Here is a 24,180-nt window from a genome sequence, read left to right as displayed (position 1 = left end):
TTACTTGATGGCGTTCACCACGGATTTCATCCCATTACTGTTACATCATCTGAGGCTTTTCTGTCTTGTTCACTCGGCCATTAAAAATTCAAGTTTGGTGTAGATTTCGAATGCCCCACACTCCAAGCAGCATCGAGTGGTGGGAGATCATAAGCCGCAGGTTGTAAGGCTACTGAGAAATCTGGTAATTCAGGTATCTTCTTTGGAACCCTGTTCATTGAAATCAATCAGAACTGTGAAAACAGGCCACTAGAGACACCTTTATGGAGTTCATTTGTGAAATGATTGGCCTGCCAAAAATTCACTCTTCACTTACTCCTCTTGCTGGTACGCATCACTTTTGTGTCCTCTACTAGCGGCATCTTTTGGAATCTTCTCTGACAAATATTTCATAGCACCCCACAACGGAGGGACCCTGTATTTATTAAGCAAACAGCAGCCAAAATGTTACTGAAAGTAGATAAAAGCTTCAATGCAACAACAAAGGCCTAGTAATGACCTGTCTTTTGACAATTTCATAATGCAGCAAGTACAGATAGTGGTACAACAAACACAATTGAGACTAATTTTTCTCAACTCCAGAAGAAAACAAGTAAAAACCTTGTTTTTGGGGTGGTAGCACAGAATTCTGCACAAAACTTTTGGCTGTCCAGTAAAAAATTATCTGCTAATTGAAGGCATATCATTGCTTTTGCACGTGTGTTCTCATCATGTACTTCATTCAGAATCAACCCATGAAAATAATATGCTGCAGCCTGCTACAAGTGGGAATGAATTGTAAGACAAATCTCAATGCCTGAAGAAATGAGAAAGAAACTGATTGTTATTTAACTGTTAAACTGTCATACAATAACACTTAGAAAGAAAATAGAGAAAGATAAACATCCCATCTTTTATAGTCACAGTCTTTTCCCTTTGCCTCTTTAAAAATACATTCCACTTCCATGATGACCACTGTCCTTACTCAGCATTGGGATTCTAAGTGAAAGCCTCAGCATTCATTTCATCTTTTGCAATAACCTTGATCACATGAGTGTTAAAGCAACATTGTAGCAGTCAAGGGGATTGAACAGGCAATCATAAAGACAACAAGGGAGTTGCTGAATAAAAGCCCCACACTTGATGGCATATCCTACCTCTGCATCAAAAGAAGTATGCAACATCTACTCCTACACAAAGGAACAATTAGGAAAATGAATGAGAGCTGTCCCAGAAGGCTAAAACTAACCTGACTAGGATAAATTACACTCTCACAATTGGAAGAGCTGTAGAGGACTTCCTATTCACCTTATTATTATGGCTGTCTCCACATCCCTACATCCAACTCCTCTAGTTTTATAGCTTCTGTTAGAAAGTTTCCTGCTCCATAAACATGCTCATCAGATTTCCTGCAATGTTAAATCTAGCATGAATGTGTTAGATGGTAAATTGTAGCCAATACTAGCAGAGGCTGTCATTGATATTTTGCCACCCCTTTGATACGGACACCTGCAAGAGCCTATTTTCTGGCCAGCATTAGATTTTAATTGTAGTGGCTTCTACCTATGCTTCTGTTTCATCCACAGTTTCGGCATGAATTGTCAACGTTTTCACATGGTGATTGCATCTCATTCTATTCCTAGAGGTTATAGGGACCCCCAGTTGGCGAAAAATAGTATTAGACCATGAGAGTTTGGGGGAAGGGGGAAGGGGGAGGGATAAAAGCCGGGGGGGGCGGGGGGGGGAGGGGGGGGGGGATAATCCGCCACGTGTGCCTTCTGGACTTCTCTGGCACAGCCTTGCTCAAGTATAAAAGACCTACCATGGCCTGCACTACCTCACCACTGCAAATGCGAATTCTGCATCCGCCATAGCTGTACCCTTTGTCCATGCAGCCTGAAGGCCTCACGATCAGACAGAAATGGAGGGTAGAGGACTTGTGAGGAGAGGAGGATAGATGAGATGCACAAGATGGTCTGCACTTCTCGGAAGGTTCGCTAGGGGATTACAGGCAGGAGATGGGAGGCGAGGGATGTCCAGCAGGGTGAGGGAGGAGAGGCTCCAAGAAGGCGAACGCAGGCGGGAGGAGAGCGGGTTGGGGGCTACGCTAAGGGGAGCAGCCATGCAAGGGGGGGGGGGGACCTGAGCGGAGTGAGAAGGGGGGGGGGGGGGGGGGGGGGCAGGGTGGAGGGGAGGCAGTTACAGAGGAGAGTGGAGGGTAAAGACGATGGCAGGGGGTGGCAATGGCTGGGGGCAGAGAGACGGCGGGGGAGTGGCTGGGTGGAGGGTCGAAGCAGAGGGCGAGGGGCAGAGGAGGCGGAACAGAGGGTGGAGGAGTTGCAAGTCGGTCGGGGGGTTTAATTAAATTTAGATTAAACTACGTTAGAGGGTTTAGCTTAGGTTAATTGGTTTAATTAAATCACCAATGAATTTTTTCAACGAATCGCTCAAATTTTGTAACTTTTAGTAATCCAAAGAAAGAACCAATTTCCAACACAATTGAAACAGAAAATTACAAACAAGATGCCAAAAGTTTGATGCTAATCCGATGCTCCAACGCAAAGTTGTAGAATTTTTAGCATTAGTGTAACCATTATGCTATATAGCAAAAATAGTTTGTTGGGATTTGACTGATATGTCCCAAGCAATTCAATCTTGTAACTCCATGTTCTGTCAAAAGAGGGCTGGATGATCCGAACACCCTCAATGCCTTCCGAAATATGTTAGAAATATTGTATTAGTAAGGCATTGGCCAATTACTTATTAGTTAGAAGGGTTACGGAAACTTTTTATCCTTATTTTAGGGTTTTCCCCTAATTATACTTAGAGGCTAAGTTAGTGTTAGTACGTGTGGTTTAACCCTAGTTGGGGGTCTGAGTACAATCTTGGCCTTTCTTTTATAGACTAAGCCTAGCAAAAAGCTAGGGCCAGCTTTCTAAAAGCTACTTTTACAAAAAGCCAAGCTTTTAGTCTTTTTCCTTCTAAATCTGGTGCTCTGGAGTTTTTAGGCGCCTTTTAATCTTGTGGGCCCTTCTTTTAATGAGGCACCCCCTTGTCTTTACTTTTTGAGCCTTGTGAGACCTGGTTTTTACACTTTTCTCCCCAGTCTTGGGTCCTTTTTGCACTCTCTTAGGTCCTACACATGGCACAAACAAATTCCAACACTTTAACCCGTTAAAGGTTAGAGAAATGCATGCATTCCTAGTTCTTGGACTAATCCTAGTCCCTTGTGGGCGTCCCCACAGTTCTCTTTTACCAATGCAAAGCAAAAGTAGTAAAACTTATTCTATTGAACCAAAGTCAATTTTCTTTGACCACAGTCAATCTGATAAAGACTCTTCTTTATTTCTTGGGAGAAAGACCAATTGGCGACATCCCCTCGGCTTCAATCAGTTGTCCTCAACTAAAAAGCTTCTTGATACAACTATAAAACTTGGGGATACCTCCTCTGTTTGCATCAATGGCCTAATAGTTCTGGTACTTGGCAAGATACCCGCAGATAAACTTGCCTCGAGGTACTTTTATTCTTTGTGCGGTACACAGTCTGTTCTTGTTGAAGGATCTCCTCCATCTCTCCACCTAAGGTGGATCTTGGAATCTAGTAACTTCTGATCATTGACTTAGATCAGTCTTGTGGCATTCTCTGCTCCTTTTGGCCCATTGGCCTTCTAGGACACTAGGCAGCCACACGTCCCTCTTTTTGCATCTAAAACACTTGCTTTCCGCATGGAGATTCTTGCTTTTCTTTGGCATTTCCTGCTCTTTAAGAGCACTGGGCAGCCATAGGCCCTTCTTTTCTTTGGTGTTTCCTGCTCTTTAAGAGCACTGGGAAGCCATAGGCCCTTTTTGTTTCTTGGCATTTCTTGCTCTTTAAGAGCACTAGGCAGCCATTGGGCCTTCTTTCTTATTCTAGATTGTTTATTCCATCCAGACATTCCCCATGCCACTGCTATGCAATAAGCCTCTTGCTATGATCAATCCACCTAAGTCCTTTCGATCTGGTGCCATTCTCGATCATATCAGTATTCTTGGTCCAAATTCCTTGGAATGACAAAGCTCTCAACATCTCTGTTTCTAAGAATCGACATAATGTATGTAGATACACTCAGAGAAGTTTCCCATCCAATACTTCTAATGTCCTTCATTCTTGGCAAATCCATGTCCCTTTCACTTGGAGTTGGCTGCTGCTTCTTTGACTTTCACAAGCCAGACTAGAGATAGTTTTGATCTCGTCTTGAATCTGTCATGAATCTAACTCTTCAATTCATAAAAGATATACAAGTAGTCTCTAACTTCTCCTCTTTGGCATAAGCTGCTCAAAACCATAAACTAGATGTAATAACTTTAGATTCTTTTGTCCTGGTACTATGTATACAAAAGTTTGATGAGACCAAACAAATAGTCCATAGCCTTTACCACATAGGTCACAGAAAACTGCTTCCATAATAGAGACTATATCACTCGTGTACAATAACTTGGAATCCTCCAAAATTGAAATATAACTCAGAATAACTAGCCTGTCCCATCAAGGAATACTTTAGGACCACATGTGTATGTATACCCAATCTTGTGTGCTTGGCTTTTGATTCCTGAAACAATTAAGGAAACAACAAACTTCTTTCCTTGTAATAGATACAAGGGTTAGATCTTTAAATCACAATAAGGCAAGCCTACTAAACATGAAAGAAATACTTATCTTTAGATGTCCCATAACATCTCTGAAGCCACTTTGTCCAAGGACAAGCTTCAACTAAGAGGTGGTTATTTCTTGCTTTTGCCAATTCAGCCAATAGTTCTCGATAGAAATCCTCATCCTGGGACCTTCTTCCCTTCATCTCACAATCTTTCTTAGGCGCTTGTACTTGTGAGGGCTGAGAGGTCACGTCCATGATGAGAAAAAAGAAAAAGCAACTCCTGTTTTTCATTGCTTTCTGTTGCTTCTTTTACGCCGCTTTGGAGAAAGGAAGGCCGCGTGTGCACAAAAAGCAGTTGCTTTTTGTGAAAAGCAGGTGCTTTTTTGGAAGAAGTAGATGCTTTTCGTGTAAAGCAAGTGCTTTTTGCTTCAAGAATTCTGAGCAAGAGATTGGAAGCATGTCACCAAGGATGATGATAGGATGAACGCCTTTCCCACTTGATAGATCACAGAGAAAAGAAGAACACAACTTAAGAGATAGGGCGACACAGAGAGAAGATATTTCTGGCCAATACGAATTTGTGCCTCTTGAAAGATGTGACTTACCTCCTGGCCTCCAAACAGGAGTGCCCCACCTTCCTAGATGTGTATTAGTTCACAAACAAGAGCGCCCCACTTTCTCGAGCAAGAATCAAGTCACAATTGGTGCACCCCACCCTCCAGCACTCGAACTGATATCAAAACATGTGCGCCTGACCTTGATTCACAGCTGCGTGCTAGCCTTGGACCGTTTCCACCAAGGAAAGTGGAATCCTATGGTTTGATACCACTGAAACCGGACCAGAAACCCTAAAACAAATCTGTATTCAGCTTTGAAACCCTAAAAACGAATCACTGCTGCTAGAAACACAGCCTGGATCTTCGATTCGCACTAGATAATCACCAAGATAGATTTTGAATTTCATAGATCACATGGAAAATCAGCATCTAATAGCTTCATATGACGAGGAGTAGTAGTAGATATCTGCTCGGAATCAAAACAAATTGAGAGAGGGGGAGAAAAAACAAAGATTGCTACTTCCACGCAATATTTTTGCAATATTTCACAAGAACTTCGTGATAGAAAGTGGAGAGCACAAACTGAAATCTGAAAATCAGAATTGCAGCACTTATCTCAAAGATTCTTCGCGATAGAACAGAGGAAGAGGAGAAGGAGACGCAGCACGCACAACACTAAGGCCTAGAAATAAGGGCTGGACCCCCCCAAAGGTCTTTATTGCAATAGAATAATCTTTGTACAACTGGCTTATGAAAGAGCATAAGTCTGAGTACAATCTTGGCCTTTCTTTTATAGACTAAGCCTAGCAAAAAGCTAGGGCCTGCTTTCTAAAAGCCAAGCTTTTAGTCTTTTTCCTTCTAATCTGGTGCTCTTGAGCTTTAGGTGCCTTTTAATTCATGGGCCCTTCTTTTAATGAGGCGCCCCCTTGTCTTTACTTCTTGAGCCTTGTGGGACCTGGTTTTTACACTTTTCTCCCCACTCTTGGTCCTTTTTGCACTCTCTTAGGTCCTACACATGGCACAAACAATTCCAACACTTTAACCCATTAAAGGTTAGCGAAATGCATGCATTCCTAGTTCTGGGACTAATGTCCCTTGTGGGCATTCTCTTTTACCAATATAAGCAAAAGTAGTAAAACGTATTCTAGTGAACCAAAGTCAGTTTTGTTTTACCATAGTCAATCCGATAAAGACTCTTCTTTATTTCTTGGGAGAAAGACCAATTGGTGACAGGAAATCCCACAAAAGTGTCTCCAAACTGGTTTCCCATCAAGTTTTGTCCAATTCTGTCCGTTCTTAGATGACCAACTTTTGTAATAGTTAATGTGTGTAAATGAAACGGTCAAGATAAGTAACTGCCAAGGTCCTAGATGAAAGTGAAATGGCATTGACTAGGTGGTTCTGAGTGCTAAGGCCTAGGTGCACCTAAATGTGCAATAATGCCAAGGGGCAAGTGGTTTTAAATGTGCCCCAAGAGAGGGGTAAATGGTGCACCAAGTGGAAAGGCTAAAATGATGACATTTGGCAAGGGGAACCATCTAGGGAAATGAGGGTCTCGTGGATATGCATGAAAAAAAGAAAAGGATAAATTAATTAGAATACATGTGATCTACGAGAGAAGGCTGGGAGGAAAGATAGATGCCATCGCCCGTGATCTGTGTGTGTTTTTTAGAGATAGAGTTTTTATCAGTTGGTATCAGAGCCGAGGCTATGAAGGAGATGGAAGTGGGATCGTCGAACGACCTCAGTGCCAAATCGACGGACTGACTGTTGGTGCAATGTGGTGACGAAGGACAATTGGCCTACGTATCATTGGGCGTGGACTACCTTGACGGAGATCCCATACGGGCCTTTGACGAATTCGGACGTTATCTACGACGCACGAGGCTTCTGTTTCGTGGCTGGAGTTTGGGGGTCACGTAAGGCAACGGCTGGTAACCTGCGATGTCCTTGAATTTGGAGCGGAAGGTTCATGGATAGTCCTTCGACATCGGTACTGGGTGGCTGACCAGATAAATACGAAGCCACGGGAAGGTGATGGCCTGGGCGCTACAGCAGTCGTGACGTGGACGTTCGTCTGCGAAGGCATAGGATTGACGCACATTTGCTGCAGGAACGTGGTCCGTCAACGAGTTACGGGACCTCCTTTAGTCAGCGCATTATCTACCTCGTGGGATATTGAAGGACGACTGCGTGCAGATATTAGGAGGTGGAACGGAACGAAGGCCTGGGGTCATAGTTGACGTAACGAAGGCGAAGGGTCAGGATCTAGATGTCGATGTTGACCGGGTGATCCACTAGTTAACTCTGAGCGCTGTTGACGTGAAGGACTTACACACAGGGAAAATCGGGAAGCGAAAGTCACTGCCTTCGAGTTTGTCTCAGAGTGAAGCGTGCGCCCACTTAATCTGCGAGGAAATTCCAAGGAGCATTTTTTTCCCTCTATACAAATTTTGGGCGGTTGTTGATTTGGTTTCTACAACAGAGACTGTCGCCTAATTTCCTGCATTTATTTTTTTTTTTTTAAGAGGAAGGAGATCCTTTTTTTTTTTTTTTAAAGGAAAAAAAAAACCATTTTCCATTGTGAACCTATGGAGGCAGAAGGATAGAATTCTAGGGTGAATCGTAGTGAGTCTAGAGCACAGTCTACACAACAAATGTCACATCACACAGCACCTACTTTGATCGGTAGGATTTCGATATTAGAAGATGCTTTACAGCAGATTATGAACCAGCAGCTTCAAGTGAATGCTGGTCAGAATGAGATCAGGGAGATGGTACAAGCCTTGTCGGCTAGACCGTCTAGAATTGATAAGGGCAAAGCTCCAGCAGAGCCAGAGCCCAGTATACATTCATTAGAGCGCGCAAGGGTCAAAGTGCCTAATATCGTTAATTATAGACCGGAGAAGTACGCTGGTCGGATGACCGAGCGCAGCTCTGATGTGATCGAGGTTTGGTTACACAAGTGGGAAGAAGCCTTCGCCATTTGTAAAATTAGATCTGATCTAAAGAAAATCCGTGAGGCCACACACCTGTTTATTGAGGCAGCGGATAGATGGTGGATAAAGCAACAGAAGAATCAAGTTGCTCCTACCACCTGGGAAGGGTTTAAAGCTGAATTTAAGAAACACTTTCTCCCACCTGATGAAGAGTCCCGAGCTTGGGATGCTTATAGAAATCTTCGTCAGAGGAGTCTGTCGGTGGCAGAGTACACAGACAAATTCAGGGAATGTGTCATGAAAATAACAGACCCTCTCCCTATGTCGGTTCAGTTAAACGACAAAATCAAAATGGAAGTTCGGGCTAAGTATGTGACTACATTAGATGAATCTATTGCAATAGCCCTGAACTATGAGGATGCCAGAGGCAGATCTGGTGGATTTGTGCAGGCAGGGACTCAGTATGAGTACCCGAAAAAAGGGGGATTTCAGAGGAAATGGACTTCAAAGACAAGTGTCTCGTAGCCAAGTGGCCAAACCAAGCAGGTGAAGCCGGTTGAGGGACCAATAAAAACAAGTACCACCATTTGGGTAAAAAGGAAAATAACTCCAATGGCAGCCCGGGCTTGGTCAAAGTCCTCGTTGACCCCTGAACAAAAAGAGAAAGCTAGAAAAGAAGGATTGTGCTTCGGCTGCCTTCAGCGACATCAGTGGAAGGATTGTCCACTGAATAAAGACCGTCGCACGGCTAATATGATAATATCTGAATGCGACGTGGAAATGCAGGAGAGTCTCAGTGTGGAACATATGTAGATGCAACTGGCGGGACCTTCTCAGAGGTTAGTACCTTGTTTGTTATGTGTGTCTGTTGCTAAGTTAGTGACGAGTGCACCTGATAACATCCTATCTAAGCCCGCAGCAACGGGATATACAGCCTTTAATGATACGGAGTTAATTAAAATGAAAGGGCAAGTGGCCAATCATGATGTCATTGTGTTGTTTGACTCGGCGTCAACTCACAATGTGATTAACTCCAAACTGGTGAAGAGGCTGAAATTAAAGACAAGTCCATCTGACTATGCATATACAGTCAGGATGGCAGATGGAAGTTCAACTGAAGTATGGGACCAAAGGGTTACCCAGTTGGAGCTTCGGATTCATGACTATGCTGAGAAGCTTGATTTTGAAATGACCAAGCTTGCTCATGCAGATATAGCCCTGGGTATGGCGTGGCATTCTAGGAAGAATCCAGCCATTGATTGGAAAAAGCACGTATATCAATTCAAGATGAATGATGTGCTTTATGTCTTGCGAGGTGAGAAAGATATACCTCAGGGACCGTTGGTTTCCGCAATGGAAATTCGAAAAGCTCAAGTAGAGTTTTTATTCCTTTGCACAGCATCGGTAGAGCCGGTTGATGATTTTTCGGCTAGCACTGATGTTACGCAAAGTGGTGAGATGGCCAAGTTGGCTAATCTTATAACAGAGGAGTTCTCTGAATGTTTTAGGGATGAACTACCTTATGGGTTACCTCCAAAGCGGAAAGTTCAGCATAAGATTGAGCTGATCCCGAGGGCAGAACCAATAAATAGACCTCCCTATAGGATGATCTTTACTGAAGAGGCGGAGGTGCGTAGACAACTAGAAGAATACCTCAAGTTGGGGCAGATTCAACCAAGTTTCTCACCTTTTGCTTCGCCAGTGATATTAAAGAAGAAAAAGCATGATACATTTCGCCTCTGTATAGATTACAGAACATTGAATAAAATCACTATTAAGCACAGGTATCTGATGGCTCGGATTGATGATTTGCTAGATGCATTACATGGAGCCGTGATTTTCAGCAAGATAGATCTTAAGTGTGGCTACCATCAGATCCGGATTAGAGCCGAGGATGTGCATAAAACCGCTTTCAGGAGTAGGTTTGGTCATTATGAGTTTTTGGTAATGCCCTTCGGACTTACCAATGCTCCAGCGACCTTCGTCATGCTTATGAACGATTTACTACGTCCGTATATCGGAAAGTTCGTAGTACATTTTATTAACGATATCCTGATATTCAGTAAAAGTATTACTGAGCATCGTGAACACTTAAGAATAGTGTTCAGTACTTTGAGGAAAGCCAGTGTTTATGTGAATAAAAAGAAAACTATACTGTGTATGGTTAGGCTTGAATATTTAGGGTTCATAATTACTCCACAGGGGGTAGAAATGGATCCGAAGAAAGTGGCTGCGATACTAACTTGGCCAATCCCTCAGAGTCTGACCGCGTTGCGATCATTCTTGGGATTTGTCCAGTTTTATAAAAGGCATATCAAAGGATATTCCGGAATAGTATCGCCATTGACTGATCTGACCTCAGATAAAGTACCTTTTATTTGGGGACAGAATCAACAAGAAAGTTTTAACACCATAAAACAAGCTGTGGTCACAGGACCGGTGTTAAAAATAGTTGATCCCCAGAAACCGTTGTTCCTAGAAACCGATGCAAGTGGCATTGCGGTAGGAGCAGTTCTCCTTCAAGAGGGAAGGCCAGTAGCCTTTGAAAGCAAGAAGCTTTCTCCCTCTCAAAGGAATTGGCCAACTCATGAATTGGAGTTGTATGCTGTTATCCATGCTTTGAAAACATGGAGGCATTATTTGTATGGTTCAAAGTTTTATGTGGATGTAGATCATGATACTCTGAAACATTTTTGTAAACAGCCTGACTTGAGGGGCCGCCAAGCTAGGTGGGCAGAGCTCATGCAGGAGTTTAATCTAACGATTCGGTACCGAAGAGGAAAAGACAATAAGGTTGCTGATGCGTTGTCTCGCATTATGCACAACCTGAGTTTCACGGTATTAGAGAGTGCTCTAATGACCGAGATAAGAGAAACTCAAAAAGTGGACGAGTTTGTCTAGAGCTTGTGGCCTAAAGCTCATGTGTTAAAACCCGGGGAAAGTGAAAAGGATGACCTGGCATCCAGAAAATGCCAAACTTATGCAAGATATACCATAAGGGATGGTATGCTAGTTAGAAATGGCAAGGTTGTAGTACCTAGTCAGAATGATCTCAGGCAGAGAGTCATTCGATAGTGCCATGATAGCCCGTGTGCAGGACATCCAGGAGTCGAGAAGACATATGATCTCGTGAAGCAAGATTTCTTTTGGCCAAAGATGAAAAAGCATATTCATGAATATGTGACACGGTGTTTCTCGTGTCAGGTAAGCAAGGCCGAGCGGGTGAAGCCACCCAGACTTTTACAGCCCTTGGAAATACCACTGAGTAAGTGGGAGAGCATTTCCATGGACTTTATTGTACGGCTGCCTATGTCCCAAGGAGGATATGATTCTATCCTTGTGGTGGTTGATCGTCTAACCAAGATGGCTCACTTCATTCCGACTAGAGAGTCTGTTAGTGCTCCGCAAGTGGCGGATTTGTTCATTAGACATATATTTCGTCTGCATGGATTGCCTAGATCCATAGTGTCAGACAGAGATGTCAGATTTACCGGTCATTTTTGGACAACGGTATTTGAGACACTAAGGACTGAGTTGGGAATGAGTAGTGGGGATCATCCTGAGACGGATGGTCAGACGGAGAGAGTCAACCAGACTTTAGAGGATATGCTGAGGGCATATGTGTCATTGAGGCAACATACGTTAGACAAGTGGTTGCCATTGTTGGAGTTTGCCTACAATGATAGAAAACATTCATCTACCGGGTTCAGTCCGTTTGAGCTGAACTATGGTTATAGACCAGTCAATCCAACTATAGTTGGAGTACCTCAGAAAGTGCCTAGTGCCGCGAACTTTGTGGTTCAAATGCGGGAGATGCTAGCACTTGCGAGAGCTAATATCCGCCAGGCTATGGATAGAGCCAAGATGTATGCGGATGAAAACCGGTCTATAAGGGTATTTAAGGAAGGAGAAAAAGTTTTTCTCAGAGTTCCTTCGCACTTGAAGTCGTTGACTTCAGGAGAGTGTGCTAAGTTATCACCTCGATACTGTGGGCCGTGGTTAATTCTAAAGAGAATAGGCAGTGTAGCCTGTAAATTAGAATTGCCACAGGGGTGTAAGGTGCACCCGGTTTTTCATGTTTCACGCTTAAAGAAATTTTTGCATACAGGTGACTCACTAATCGAAGGTGTGGTTTTGTTTCAGGAGATAGAGGATATTGCAAGGTGCAAGCCAACAAGAATCCTGGACCGAGGAACAATGCAAATACGAAATCGGAAGATACCCATGGTGTTGGTTGCATGGCATGGTCAGCCTCTATCAGAAGCTACCTGGGAATCCGTATACTAGTTACGGAGAGTGTTCCCAGATTTCATCATCGAGGACGCTGATGCTTGAAGAGGGAAGGAATGTTATGCTCTAGCCGAGATAGCATGACCTCGGAAAGATCGGTGGGCATTTTCTCTTAGATGACCAACTTTTGTAATAGTTAATGTGCGTAAATGAAACGGTCAAGAGAAGTAACTGCCAAGGTCCTAGGTGAGGGTGAAATGGCATTGACTAGGTGGTTCTGAGTGCTAAGGCCTAGGTGCACCTAAATGTGCAATAATGCCAAGGGGCAAGTGGTTTTAAATGTGCCCCAAGAGAGGGGTAAATGGTGCACCAAGTGGAAAGGCTAAAATGATGACATTTGGCAAGGGGAACCATCTAGGGAAATGAGGGTCTCGTGGATATGCATGAAAAAAAGAAAAGGATGAATTAATTAGAATACATGTGATCTACGAGAGAAGGCTGGGAGGAAAGATAGATGCCATCGCCCGTGATCTGTGTGTGTTTTTTAGAGATAGAGTTTTTATCATCTCCACTCTCAACCCTCACCTCTACTATGCTCTCAGCCCACCCTCAGCCCCCTTCTCTCACTACTCAGCCTCCTTCTCTCAGGCCTCACCTCTAGCCTCTCCACTCTCAGCCCACCCCTCAGGCCTCCTCTGTATTTTGCATATTTATATGCTCCGTGATCTATTGTATTCTGTCATCTATAGTATTCTGGCATCCTTAGTATTTTGGCATCTACACTTCTATGTCATAATACACATATTGCAAACACATTCATCAATGAACACTTCAGTTTTCTATGGTTTTTTGTGTGTTTTTTAAGTTTCAAGATGAAATTGAAAATTTAAAGTTGTCAAAAGTGATTTTGTTTTCATAATTTGGTATATTTCCATGTGATTTGATGACCTTCATATGATCCAAGAATAGTATTCCTATCCAACGTATTTTGGGGCATCTTCCAACCTATTAAGGGACAATTCCAGCCTTGTTCTTGGTTTCTTCAGAAGATGCTTTACTATGGGAGATAATTTCTAGCATATATCTTTGGAGGATCCCAATTGTAGACATGTAATTGGAGGAGAGGGCAGATTTTGTCACAGATTTTGGCAAAACACATACAGGCAGATAGGGGAGTCACAATCTCAGGTGGCAAGAGACAGATAAGAGAATTTGCATAAGGTGTGGGCTTCTTTTGCTCTCAGAAGCATGCCGTGGCATTATGCCCCACCACATTTTCATTGATTAGCTCAGGGGAGAGACACACCCTTTCTGGCTACCCATCTCCTACATTTACAAAATATTTGGGCTTAACCTCCCCTTGTGATGAGATATATAGGGCATGAGAAAAGCTGTTTATGATCTCTCATACCTTTTCTTATTTGCTGAGACACAATGCATTTGAGGACATGACCGCTAGCAGAAAGAAAAATTCAGAGACAAGAAGAGACAAGGATGACAAGATTGATAAAGATGTAGACTAAAGATGAATGTCGATTTCCAGTGAAGAATATGTTGAAAATATATGCAGGAAATGAAATGGAAAATATGAAAGCCTAGACTAGCACTTCCAGATTGCCATTCAGAGTCCAGAAAGCTAAACACTCACAACAGACTTAATTTTCAAGTGCACTTTGATGCTTCGGAGCAATGTTTTGAAGAGCATTTTGTGGGTATCAAGAGATTGCAAATTAAATGTATGAGTAGCTTGACAAAAAACAAGTGTTCTTCTGAGCTGGATCACAAAGAAACTTGTAACTCTGTACCTCTTGCGAGGTAAGGTTTGCAAGACGACAAAAGTTTATTTCTCCCTATGTCAGCAATACAGTCCATCGGTTTCATTAATTTTAGGAAGAATTCACAAGTTTGAGCTTAGAACATTAACTCACCTTAGCTTCTGCAAGTTTCCAATTTATGAACAGACTGTGCCTTTCTTCCCATGTATTTCCAACATGCACACTTACAACACTTTCATGCACCTGGTAAAGTCATTCAGAGCACATGGAAAGTAGATTAAGTTAATGAGCATATCAACCCTCTCAGAATATTTCGAGTTACATGAAACACATGAAATAAGATGAGTAGTAAGGACCTGCTTCCAACATTTCACTAGTTCACAAGCTAACCGTCTCTTTACTGCTAGACTTGCCTTTGCATTGTCCACCGCAAAGCTAAGCTGTATCTCTGTTCCCTGAAAGCATGAGAGTACATAGCCCCACGAAGGCAGAAAATATTTAGTTATCAGAAACAAGAATTGTAAGGTGGACTATTAAAATCACCTTTTGAAGGATGACATGGTGTGATGATTCAACGTGAATTTTTTAAATCATAACACCATAACCATAAACCTGTTTGAAGCAATCAGATGATCCAAAAAATTTATTATAGCTGTGGATTCTACCACAAGAAGTTGTATCCTTTAACTGTTATCACATGTGAGGATTAGAGACGAACAATTTTACTTACTTGACCTAATGCTTGCATGGACAACGCATGCAATGTACCTTCTCGTAAGTCAGCTGGTAACTTCTTCCTGCAAAATCATCTCCCACCAACTTCTCATAATGCTGCAAGTAGCTACAAATGTAGGCTTGAAATGTAGCTAAGAGAATAGGAAATCAAATACATATTGAAAAGGAGTCCTTACATCAAATCTTCCGACATTTGTGGTATGACAGAATCCATGGCACACTTCAATATCCCAGATGCTTGCAAAAGAGCATGAATAGCAGCTTTTTTGTCTTCTGTAATCATAGCAAATTCAGGTCTCTCTCTCTCCCTCTCTCTCTCTCTCTCTCCACTGCCACTGTCTCCACCGCCTCTCCAGCAGCGTTGGGATCTTTTGTCACTCATCTTTTTTTGTACCGTCAAGAACTTGAAAATTCTTGACCCCTCCACAGTGGAGGAGATTTTTGTACTGAGGATTAGGTCCCATGGGTCATTTTTTGGCCCCCCGAGGACGATAATAAAATTCTACTTCTACTTCTCTCTCTCTCTCTCTCTCTCTCTCTCTCATCGTCCATTGTCATCGTCGTTGGTCACCGCTGATAGCTCACTGATCATTGCCCATTGCTGATCGTTGATTGTTGTTGTTGATCATCTCGCTGGCCGTCTGATCCACTGTAGCCTGTAGCCTCTCCTGCTAGCCGCTCCCCTCTCACATCACTAGCACTAGCCTCTCCCATCGCCTACTGCTTTTCTACTCCCGCCCGTCGCTAGCCTCTCCCATCGCTTGCTTCTCCTCGTCTCTAGTCTCCAGTTAGGGTAGCAGACCCCGGGCTGCAGACCCCGGGCTGAGCTGAGCCTCTGGCTCAGACTGGGGTGTTAGAGACAGTAAAGAGGCCCTCATCCACTCACAAACCGTTATAGAGTTCTAGAAGGTGAAAACCTTTGTCACTAGCCCTATCAGTAAACTGTCCTACTCTGATATTGCAGCAACGGCCAGCTCTTATGCATTGCATAAGAAGCGAAGGATCAGTTCAGACCCACAGGAACAAATATATTTTCTACAGCAGGAAGTTAGAGAGATCAGGCTCCAACTTGCAGCTCTGGGAAGAAAGATGAAGGACATGGAGAATAATGGCAAGAAGGCAATTATTGCAGAAGTAGTACAGCAATGTAGCACATCACCACCAGCACCAACACTTGTTTCTACGGTCACAGAGATGAGATGGCCACCATAGCCAGCCACAGAGTCAACAGAGCTCTCCCCCCCTGCCCCCCCCCCTCCTCCTTCAAGAAGCTAGGTACCTACCCAGAACACACTACTCTCGAGCATGTAAGCACATCATGGAGAAACAAAACACCCATGCCTTATCAACCTACTAGTCAAGCAGGCAATCAGCTAGGCTCCCATACAAGGCAAAGAAGAGGGTGAGGAATACACGTGTGCATGAGAGCCATGTGGCACTATAAAGGATGGCAAAGAAGTCTCTCAGTGGCTGGCTCCTACATAGTCGCATGGAAGGTGGTTGAAAGTCTCCTTTTTGGTCTCGGGCTTGCACAGACGAGCTTGCTTCTTCTACGCCCTCTGTGAAAGTATCAACAGGATGCAATCTACTTGGCTATAGCTACTAGAACTGGTTCACTGCCAGATTTCTTTCCACGAGAGAGCTTGTTGAAGGTCAAGTACAGCAGCATTTGGTGAACACTCTCAAGGGCTGGAACAACCTACTACTCAGCAAAAATATAAATCCCTGATTGTTAGTTCCCAGTACTCTAGTGTCTCTCCCTAGGGAAAATCAAGCCCCCCCCCCCCCCCTTTAAAAAAACCACCCGCAAAGAAGCTCTCTGTCTCTATGAAGAATCCAACTCCATTATGCCAGTTGATTCGGGCATGCAAGGCCTCGTAGTACCAGTCCTAAAAAGGTCTGACACAATCAAGTAGTCCTCCTGTCAGATCAGGAGGTGCATCCCTACAAGCGTCCACTTACAATCTCAAAAAGTAGTCACAAGGCCTCTGCTTGATGAAGTGACTGAAACAATGAGAAATCCTCCCCCAGTATAGATCCCTATAATTATTACTCATGCTGCCTTTGTACAGTGCTGAGATGCGTCTGACGTTACCCTTTCCAAAGAGTGGGAGGCAGTTGTGCTAGGAGATCCACGACATCACGCTGATCCCAAGCAGTGCACATCCTGCCTTCCAGAGGATTATATCTAGGAGACAGTAGCTAACATCACAGCCCACTTTCCAAAAAATGATATCTGGCTTGTCCAGCGCAGCCTTGTGATGGAGGCACACCCAACATATGGCCACTTTTGTTAGCATATGGGTAGATATTATCAACAACTTCCACTCAATATGAAAGCAGGGTAATGAGGTCTCCAAGAAGACCTCAAAGCACAGTAAGTGTTTCCACAAAGCATGGCTTGCAAACACATAAGTGGAATTTGCTGGTTGTATAGTCTCTCCACACTGGATATTCACAACAGCTCTGGGCTAACTTAGGAAGTGAGTTGGAACCTTCAGAAGAAGGCTGCCAAGCAGCTGGCATCGCCTTCCTGTAAACATCATAGTGGATAACTAATCTTGTGTCAATTATCAACATATAATACAAGAGTTCTTTTTCACACCCCAAAGTCACGCAGAGCATACTAGAAGGGACTCTCACTTCTGGGGGGAATTTCGTAGTGTCCCCTTCCCTTGTCTCAAAGAACAAAACAAAACAACGGCTCTTGACATCACATTTATGCCAAAATACCCTTCCAGTTTCAATCTTTCACCTTTGCATGGCAAATTAGGGACAGCACTGTACAATGCAAACAACTGATACATAAAATCATGCTACAAAAACTGACCTAATCTGAGATCATGCAACCTTGAGAGTTCTTCTTGGAAGGAAGACGAAAGATCATTTGTAGACTGTTATACAATAAATAATCATTATAATATCCAATGTTGTGATAGTATCCTCCATTAGAAGCTTAGCAAACCCATCGCTTTGAAAGAGTTCATAGCGGGCCAAATAGTATCTCATGTTTATATTCTAGCAATTGTGCTATGAACTTGCTTGATTGCCATGGTGCTGACAGTTCAAGCAACCCCCCACGACATTTATTTTAGGGTCCTCATCATTGTTGGGCTATGAAACCGTTGATAGGACAAAAACTGTATCAAGTTTTTGAGCATTGTATATAGCTGTGGGTAGGCACATAGATGTACACATCTAGGGTAGGTGTGGGCTTTTGGTATTTGTGGATTTTTCTTTCACAAGCATGATGGACTGATGTATAGTTTTTTTGAGACAACTAAGTATGTTTTGCAGGGACTTCATGGGAAATGATGAAATGCAATGTGGTTGTACCAAATCTCCAAAGTAAGGGTATCTAGTGTGTGGTCGAGTGAAAATGTTTTTGGGGTCATGTAAAGCCAAGTCATGAAGGGGTTTTTTTTTTCCCTGAGTCAACACGGTCTTGCATGTTACGGGAATTTGATATGTTCCAATGCCCATGTCAAGGAGCTTTTCATGTGGGTTTATGGAGGTGCATGCAAGCCTTAATGTGCATGCTAATGTGTGTGGGAATTGTGTGACTAAAGGTCCAAAATGTGCATTTAATGTGCCTCGGGGTGTATTTGCATTTTTTTATGGGAGAGTGGTAAATTCCACGTGATGACGTGGCTGGAAACTCTGGAAGGGAACATGTGCACGCAAGGTGGCTACGTGATGGATGAAGGGGAGTTTTCTAGACGGTGAGCTGGAGCTATGTGGAGATGGCGGCAGGGAGCTGATCAGGCTACGCTGGAAGGATCCTACGTTGCATTTGACGAAGGCTTCTCGGAGAGAAGGAAAATAACAATTAGATGGAGGGACAGAGGCTGAGAATTGAGGAGAGGTTGTGTGTGAGCAGAGGCTGAACGTCCATTGCATGAAGGCCAATGCAGGTGACGGGTCCTAAGAGTCTTGGCGTCTCGGTTCGTTGTGTGTGACAAAGTGGCACTTACTGAAGTCCTGTGGAGTCTTGGCTGTGTAGTTGATGGTGCGGCCTGAGAGGAGGATTCTGGGCAACGGATGAACAGAAAGTACCATGGAAATCTTGGCTGTAAGAAGCATAGCTATTATGAGGTTTGGGCAGAACATTTCGAATGACAAAGAGCATGCACTACGAGCAAAAGAAGAGGTTGAGGCTGTTGCTTGAGGTGTCTTCCATGTGGCTTGTACGTAACTGGTTATGAGCTATCGCCTAGAGAAAGCTTGAGTCAGGGTCGTGACATCATTTGCTGCTGACTGGAGGACTGTTGGTGACGTGAGCTATGAGCGTGGAGTACTCTACGAGCAGGAGAAGGATACATACGCTGGAAGTGGTTGTGTAAGGCAGAGATGGTTGATGCAATCTGATATGCCAGTCCCTTTCACCCTTTGGACGTTGACTGCAGCTTGGGGAGAGTTACGAGCTGTTGTCCTTGATGGAAGCTTAGGAGTTTTGGCTGTGGGTTGATAGAATTCTGAGGCTGGCTGTTCTCTGAGTTTTGGGGGAAAGTTCAGTTCTAAGTTTATCTGTTTTGGGCTGTGTAGTCTTTTGGCTTTCTCCGAGCCTGTGTGATTATGTTCAATCAGTTTTTTGTGGGGGTTTGTCTTGGTGCCTAGTACAAAGACACATACTCTGGAATCTGGTTCATAAGCTCATCATCTACGAGCCCTATGAAGTCTCAGCTATCTGATGTGGTAAAGTACATAATTTCCTGGCTGTCTTTCCTTTTTTTTCCTTATCACCGTGCAGATGTGAAGTCCAAGTTAACTGATTGATATGGTCTTCACTTTTTTACACCAATTTCATAAGGTCTTCACCTTTTTCCCTCAAGTTCCCTTGTCCTTAACACTCCGGTGAGGTAAGGGTGTAAACTTACTAAATGTGCAGCTAGAACCACTTTTTCCTTTTACCTCTTCTCTCACACTACCTTATAGACTTCTAAGATAAGACACCTCTGACAGACAAGATGGGAGTTGATTCCAATTGGAGCATACCTCCTGTGGCCTTGGTTCTTTTGTTTAAACAAATTCCTTTTTGAGACAATCTCTCTCTCTCTCTCTCTCTGGTTTTGCTGCATTGCAAGAAAAGCTACTTCTAAGACTTGGACTCCTGCAAGTGTTCAGCAATCTTTTGGGGCAGCCATCAGTCATCTGACTATAAAAACTAATCTTGCTTCAAATGCTTCATCATGCACCCCGCCTCTTCCCGCCTCGCCCCCCCCTTCCCCCGATTTTTTCATGCCTACCAGCAATACAAACAATTTAACGATGTTTTCTTTACTAAGCACACATTTATGAGCAGGGCTCCATCAACCATTGCAAGTCTTGACAGATAAACATTGCAATGTACTGTTATTAGGTATCAACAACTCCTTTACTCTAAGATGCATCATAAGTGTGATCCCACCCAAGGAGTTCCAGAAACTTTATCCAAACGCATTCCTTGTGCTTGCTGCAATAGACTGAAGCAGCAAAGCTTTCCCCATCGTTTGTTTGCGTCATATCCACTTGATCGCTTTTGACACCCATGGCATGATCATGGAATAGGAAAAGATACGTGTGGAAGAGGAAAATGCATGAGGAGCTTACCACCCAACAAATGTTCTACCTAATAGCATCCTGTCAATGTCGACCCCTACTCTACCTGTCATGGAGCACTTGAACTAAAAGAAGTGATGAAATTTCCCAAGGGATTTTGTGCAGCTCTACCATGTCCCTCATGATCTTCCCCTTTTTCTATTTTTTTATCGGCTCTTTTCCAATTCTTGAAAATGAGATTTTTGGGACAGATCTACATGACATAGACAAAATAGGAAGACAGCACATCATGAAGCCACATGCCTTGCACACACGAGTAGCACACACACACACACACTTATTTTTAGTGAAATCTATGTGTCTTTATACACACACAGACACAGAAGGCAGTATAATCAAGATCCCGAGCACGTAAGCAATCATAAAACAATTGTCTCAGAAATGCTCGGGAGAACTTACATTCATAGCTGTCCCAAAGTGGGACAGCTACTACTCATAACAAAATACTGACACATACACATACTTTCTTTTTTTGGGGGGGTGAAATTTAGTTTTAATTATATTACAAGAAACATTCCCCAAGAAAGGGACTATCAGCTACAAGCATCAGAAGATGTCATTATATGACAAGGCAGTATAATCAAGATCCCGAGCATGTAAGCAATCATAAAACAATTGTCTCAGAGATGCTCAGGAGAACTGATATTTGGCAAGAGAAGGATCACCAAAGACTCGATGATTGCGGTCATCACACACACACACACACACATTTTTTTGAACTCTAGTGAAATCCATGTCTTCCTATATTACAAGAAGCAGTCCCCAAAGAGGGCACATGCAATTACAACATCATAAAATTTGAATAAAAGACAAGTAGACAGAGGAATCTATCTGATGAACACAGAGGCAATCATAAAGAGATTGCCTGATGTCACACACAACACACACGCACGCACACGTATATATATACAGTGTCTATTATATATATGTACAGAAAATCATATGGACATCAGATCTCCTCAAGCCTTCAGCTTTCAAAGCACAGTACAGATGCTTTATTCTACATAGCAATCAAGCACAGAACGACCCAGCGTACAACAGAAGGTCAGGACAGCTTGCTGAGAACTCAAATTTACCTATGTTATGAAGGTGGACCACATACCTTGAGTAACTTTGGGCTGATAGCCATCTGCAGGTGGTTTTGGACTAAGTAGGAAGTTTGCCTGAGACAATCCAAGGATTGCCAACAAATGCAGCACAGAGAGCAGCTCATACAGAGTATTTGCAATGGAAGTCTCCTGGAAAAGGGCATAAACCAAATTCAAAATTTCAGCATCAAAATGCAAGCTTGTCAATACAAAGACACTAGATAATTTCCTGACCTAGTGGGTCTCTGTGTCTAAATCCTTTCAATGCGTAAGAAACCTCAAAAAGTCGCCATCACTGACGCAAAGTAAACTGTTCAGCACTTTACACATAGTTGTAACTCAGCATGGTGGATGATTTTGTTGACTTCATAAACCTCGCAAAAGGCATAGGACTGAAAATCTGGAACCTTCCCTGCCTACCACGAGATGATTACACACTCTTTCCTTCTGAGTCGTTATATTGTTGGGTGAAAGGGGCATCAAGTACGCCACAAGAAAGCCTAACAAATCCATTCATGCAGGGTAAAGCATACCCACCTGTTGAAGGTCCTCTTGATTGATCCAAGAAAATTCTACCGCTTCTCTCAGCTTGCTTCCTGTAAAGCACTGTTTCAGTGATTTATTTCCGAAGCTTCGCACTGTAAGCGACAACTAGAAGCGCCGTGGAGAGCCATTTCGAGTGAGTTACCTTGGTTATTCAAGCCTAGTAGCACAGGCAGGTAGTCCTCTAGCGCCAGCTGAAGATCTGCTATATTTGAACCACCTGCACGAAAAGAACGAAAGAAATTTAATTACTTCATCTTTAAGGTATTAAGTCTCAGGAATAAGGACTTCAAATCCACAAGGCCGTAAATTGACATCTCATGTTCGGTTGATGCCGATTGTATTAAGATTGAGAGTTCCATGATTCGCAGCTTCATGTACTTGATAACATAATTATTTTCAAAGGGAGCTATCGTCATGAGATGGCGTCGATGGCACTGATCTGCGAAAATTCTAAATATTTTTTGTCAATTGTGCCAGCAAATAAATCCTACGTAGCTCAACCGTCCTCATTTATGTTATTTAACGAGCAAACAAGCCTTAGCCTTGTAACTAGATGTGAGGACATGGCTGTATGCACATTGATCCGAACAATTACTCTAAAACATAATACCTAGCATATATATTATATTTGCCTGGAGAAAGTGCAGAAAGTGGTGCGCTAATGGATCTGTGTTGCCTGAGTGCGCTGAACGTCTTGGTGAGCGCGCGCAGAAAGAGATGAGAGAGACACTAAAGAGGGCAAGGACATCGCAATCAGGCATATTTCATGAGTACCGTGATGGGCTGCAGTCCTTTGTTTCGTTTTGGTCGGGCGAACACGATTCTCTTCTGAAGCCATCACTTGTATACGATTCCGCAAAGCGGAATGGCGATCCGCTAAATCTGTAGGAACAAGTCCATTCAGGGCCTTGCCAACCTCTGTCGTCTTGCAAGGAGCTCTTATCCCTGGGACATACACGAAAACCGCCTCCCCTTGTGCGCGAGATGAGTTCTTCCCCCCGTCAGCTTCCGGCATGGATGACTGGATGCAGCCCATAGTTCTGCACGAAGACAGAGAAGATTTCAAATTCTTACGCAGGCTAGTGGTGCTGCAGCACTCCCATCTTATATCTTGCCCTTTCGAATGGCAAGTCAGTTGCATGCCGTGGAAACGCCAATCTAAGGTGCAATCAGCAAACGTTATCGTACATGCACAAACGTAGTGACCAATTGTCTCCCATTTCAATGAATTACCTCCAGTTGGCTTACACAGCGACCAGCAGTACGTTCGCACTTCAGTTTCTTCACTTGCCAGCTACAATCGCCTGCTGCCAGTTGCCTCCCATGGTCTGTGTCAATGGCCAAGTATTGCATCAGATCGACATGTTTCGTCTAAAGCCAGCGCTGGAATCTGCTTTAAACATTGTGAAAAATGAAATTTCAAAAGAAGATGAGCCGTTCAGTCGCACTGTAACCTGAGTACACGTGTTTCCGACCTGCGCAATCGATTGACAGCTGCAACTCCAATAGGCTCTCCGGCGGGAATTACGACAAGTATAGTGTCGATCGCTTCGTGAGACAAATTGTCGTAAGATGTGATTGCCACAGACTAGTGATCCTGAGGCTCGATTTGACTGAGGAGCATTCGCATTCTCCATGCGCTGGGGAAAGATATTGCTTGTGCATTCTGCTCAGGGTGCAAGCGGATCATTAATTTCTCATCGCCTTTCTATTGTATCAGATTTACATACGTGAGAAGACAGATACAGATAATCAGGCCGGAGTTCGGAAACGGCGCAACTGCAGGCGAGTGGACCAGAAAGCGGGCATTCGCAGAGCTAGCAGGGCGACGGATGGGATGAAGGAACGATCGCAGGTTCCTTGAGATGGAAGAGTTACGCAAAGAGGGAGAAGGGGTTGTGCGGTAGCTATTGAGTGAGAAGAAAGGATGAAAGCTGGCGATGGAATGAGGAAGCAAAGAGAGATGACGAAGGAAATGAGGAGGAAGAAAGCGGATGGATTGTTGGGAAGAGGGAAGGAGGAGAGATCACCAGCTATGGCGATGGAGCTCGAGCAGCACAGAAGCCGAAGACGACGACGACGACGAAGAAGAAGAAGAA

General features: G+C 43.5%; 1 protein-coding gene across 3 annotated transcripts; it reads right to left on the bottom strand.

Annotated features, from left to right (window-relative positions):
- Positions 1-24: 24 nt before the first annotated feature.
- LOC147891287 (uncharacterized) lies at positions 25-24,180 on the bottom strand. Of its 3 annotated transcripts, none has more exons than XM_087389373.1 (13): positions 23,557-24,180; positions 23,315-23,409; positions 22,856-23,121; positions 22,224-22,298; positions 22,073-22,131; positions 21,550-21,685; positions 15,026-15,122; positions 14,845-14,911; positions 14,471-14,569; positions 14,268-14,357; positions 601-758; positions 317-415; positions 25-210 (listed from the first exon to the last, which is right to left on the bottom strand). In XM_087389373.1, exons 3-13 carry the CDS (start codon positions 23,115-23,117, stop codon positions 81-83), a joined length of 1,272 nt encoding a protein of 423 aa, XP_087245499.1. In that variant the 5' UTR covers positions 23,118-23,121; positions 23,315-23,409; positions 23,557-24,180; the 3' UTR covers positions 25-80. The 3 variants fall into 3 exon arrangements, with proteins under 3 accessions (XP_087245499.1, XP_087245500.1, XP_087245501.1); XM_087389374.1 differs by having other exon boundaries at positions 601-755; XM_087389375.1 differs by having other exon boundaries at positions 15,026-15,119.

Source organism: Dipteris shenzhenensis, chromosome 18, assembly GCF_047967505.1.
Source record: "Dipteris shenzhenensis isolate YYH24624 ecotype China chromosome 18, Dip_SZ_1.0, whole genome shotgun sequence".
NCBI classification, from domain to species: domain Eukaryota; kingdom Viridiplantae; phylum Streptophyta; class Polypodiopsida; order Gleicheniales; family Dipteridaceae; genus Dipteris; species Dipteris shenzhenensis.
The sequence above is the reverse complement of the archived record's forward strand: the minus strand, read 5'-3'. Positions and strand labels throughout refer to the sequence as shown.